This window comes from Sorghum bicolor, chromosome 2 (genome assembly GCF_000003195.3).
Source record: "Sorghum bicolor cultivar BTx623 chromosome 2, Sorghum_bicolor_NCBIv3, whole genome shotgun sequence".
In the NCBI taxonomy this organism is placed as follows: Eukaryota; Viridiplantae; Streptophyta; class Magnoliopsida; order Poales; family Poaceae; genus Sorghum; species Sorghum bicolor.
Window position 1 is genome coordinate 62,855 of NC_012871.2, and position 2,713 is coordinate 65,567.

The 2,713-nt window shown below is 51.8% G+C and overlaps 1 protein-coding gene across 1 annotated transcript; it reads right to left on the reverse strand.

The window, feature by feature from the left end:
* LOC110432487 (probable cyclic nucleotide-gated ion channel 16) lies at window positions 917-2,707 on the reverse strand. The gene is made up of 2 exons (XM_021452978.1): window positions 2,679-2,707; window positions 917-2,507 (listed from the first exon to the last, which is right to left on the reverse strand). Exon 2 carries the CDS (start codon window positions 2,435-2,437, stop codon window positions 1,433-1,435), a length of 1,005 nt encoding a protein of 334 aa, XP_021308653.1. The 5' UTR covers window positions 2,438-2,507; window positions 2,679-2,707; the 3' UTR covers window positions 917-1,432.

Here is a 2,713-nt window from a genome sequence, read left to right on the forward strand (position 1 = left end):
TGCACCCATTATTGGTGAGATTATAGCAAAGAAAAAATAGCGTGCTATAGTGGCGCTATAGCTGCTGGTCAGGCTTACCGCTAAACTATTTTTATTTTACCGTTATCATAACTTTCACTGCTATTACACGCTATAGTGCCGCTAAATTGCATTTGCTATGACAACTTTTGCCGCTATGACAAATATTCTTAGTTTGACTCTCAAAACTCATCTTAGACTAGATTATCAGTTATCATTTGCTACTAATTTGGTATATCAACCATGTTATAATGTCATATTGATACTTTAATAATGTTACCTAGACTTATGAAAACATATTTGTATTCATCAAAATTTATATTTGTCATGTCTTTTTTTATCAATTACTCGTGTTTTTATGTATTTTTTATAAAAATGTTATCTATCATAGCGCCTCTACAGTTACATAACTGCTAGAAAAAGTTACCGCTATTTTTAATAGCTGGCTATTTTAAACTTTGGATTATAGGTAAGTTACAATGAAAAGAGGGGAGTAGATGGATTTGGGACTACATATTTTGCAATGTTTGGGCGTCAGGGAAGTTTCAAAGCTTATAGCTAGATATCTTTCGTTGAGATGATTGTTAAAAAGCATCTCATATGAGATGGATGAAATTATATATTGCACCTATATTTGTGCTTTTTGTTCCTTGGGTGTAGGATTTAGGGTCATCTTTCCTTGCACTCATTTAGCAGAACTTACCACCGCTGTGTTAGTGGGATCCCAAGTTGTCCTCGACCAGCAAATGAAGGCAGCATAAATGCTAGGGCTGAGTATTAATGTGTTAACTATAAGGTGGAGCACAACGTACAAGTAGATCTAAAAGTGTAGTGTACGTACAAACGGAGAGCTCTTTATGTGGAACATCACAGCACAGGGCCTCAACTCAAAAGTACGTAGTCTGAACCAATCGGTAAGGTCAATTAACTTCACTAAATCAGCACTAGTGTAGTATACAGTACAACGGCGCGGCGACGTTGATTTCATTCCCGGCGACTCCATCGATCATCATGCATATCTATCTACAGCTACAAGCGGCCGGCTCATGCTTCGATTCGATTGATCGATCGATCTCATATGGCAGCATGCATGGCTTGTACTCTTACCTTCGTGAGTGAAGGAAATGAGGACAAGAGTTGAATAAGACGGGTGGAACTGGAATGGATGGGAGAGAGACCTATCGATGGAGATGACGCCAATATAATTAACGCCGCGCGCTACTCACATCACAGATGAGATCGATCGAGTCAGTCGGTCAGTCGTCAGTCGTCAGTCACAGCGCGTCGTCGGTATGCAAGGAGAAGTCCGGCTCGTCGGGCTTGGCGAGCTTGGGGAACTTGATGGTGGACACGTCGTCGATCCTCTTCTGGTGCTGCGCCGCGCCACGCTTGGTGTTCTTGGCGAACTTGGACGCTAGGAACGTGGCCCCAAGGTGCGCGACGGCACCGGCGGCGTCCGAGGCCGGGCCCGGCGCCGTGCCGGAGACGAGCTCCCCGCTGCCCCCGGCCCCGGCCGCCTTGTTGTACTCGCCGAGCAGCGGCGTGCCGTCTCCAACGGTGCCGAGTGCCCGTGCCGTCGCCGTCGTCCTGCGCCGCCAATAATGCCACCGGCGCCTTCTTCGGCGTCCTGATAGTCGATGCCCTCCTGCTTCATGAGCTCCTTGGCGAGCTTGCGCTTCTTGTAGCGGCGCCAGGCGCCCTGCACGAAGCAGGCGCCCCAGCTGCGCCACTGGTGCGAGTAGTACCGGAACGCGTGCTGCAGCCGCTTGCTGTGCAGGCGCTTGAACTGGTTGGCCACGTACTTGAGGTCCTCGGCGCGGAGCGCGAAGGCCTCCACCTCCGTGACGGAGCGCACCGTGCGCGTGGACTGAGGGAAGTTGAGGCTCGGGTTGGGCATGAGCGCCCAGGTGAGGAGCTCCTCGCCGCAGAAGTCCCCCGGGCGCAGCGTGATGGAGCTGAAGAAGTTGGTCCGGCCGCCGTCCGTGGTGGAGCTCTCCAGCTCGCCACGGATGATGAAGAGCATGTCGCTGACGGGGTCGCCCTCCCGCACGATGTAGGCGTCCTTGGTGCTGAGAGACGACACGAGGCGCTCGCAGATGGCGTCCAGCAGCTGCTCGTCCATCTGCGAGAAGAAGGGCACGCGGCGGACGAGGGCCAGGCAGAGGTGGCGCTGGATCTCGCGCCGGAGATCCAGCGGCAGCGACTGGAGGATGGACTCCTCGTCGACGCCGCGCGTGGCGAGCCACTTGTACTGGAAGAAGCGGCGCACGCGCTCCTGGAGCTCCGGCGGCAGCTGGCGGTGGCGCATCCACTCCTCGATGTCCCGGCGCTTGACCCGCCACTCCTCCAGCCTCACCGTCATGGACTGCAGGTAGGTCTGCATGTTGCCGATGAGGTGGGAAAAGAAGACGAGGCCCATGATGCAGATGAGAATGCAGAAGACGGTCTCGCCCTTGTAGGTGCTGTTCTGCAAGTTCTGTCCATAGGAGCTGATGGATGGATAATTAATTAATTAATTAATAAGGATGCATGCATGGTTGTTTGTGAGAGCTAGCCTACTAGCACGCACGCACGACGTACATAATTAAAAAAGAAAGAAAAAAAGAATGGCGAAAACAACGGCTCACAATGCTATGCCTGCCAACCGTACCGGACCATACCTCAGGTTCCGAAACCCCCACCAGAGGCAGTAGAG

Excerpts from the sequence above, each read along its gene's own strand:
- LOC110432487 (XM_021452978.1), bottom strand. The coding sequence starts at position 2,437 with ATGGGCCTCGTCTTCTTTTCCCACCTCATCGGCAACATGCAGACCTAC.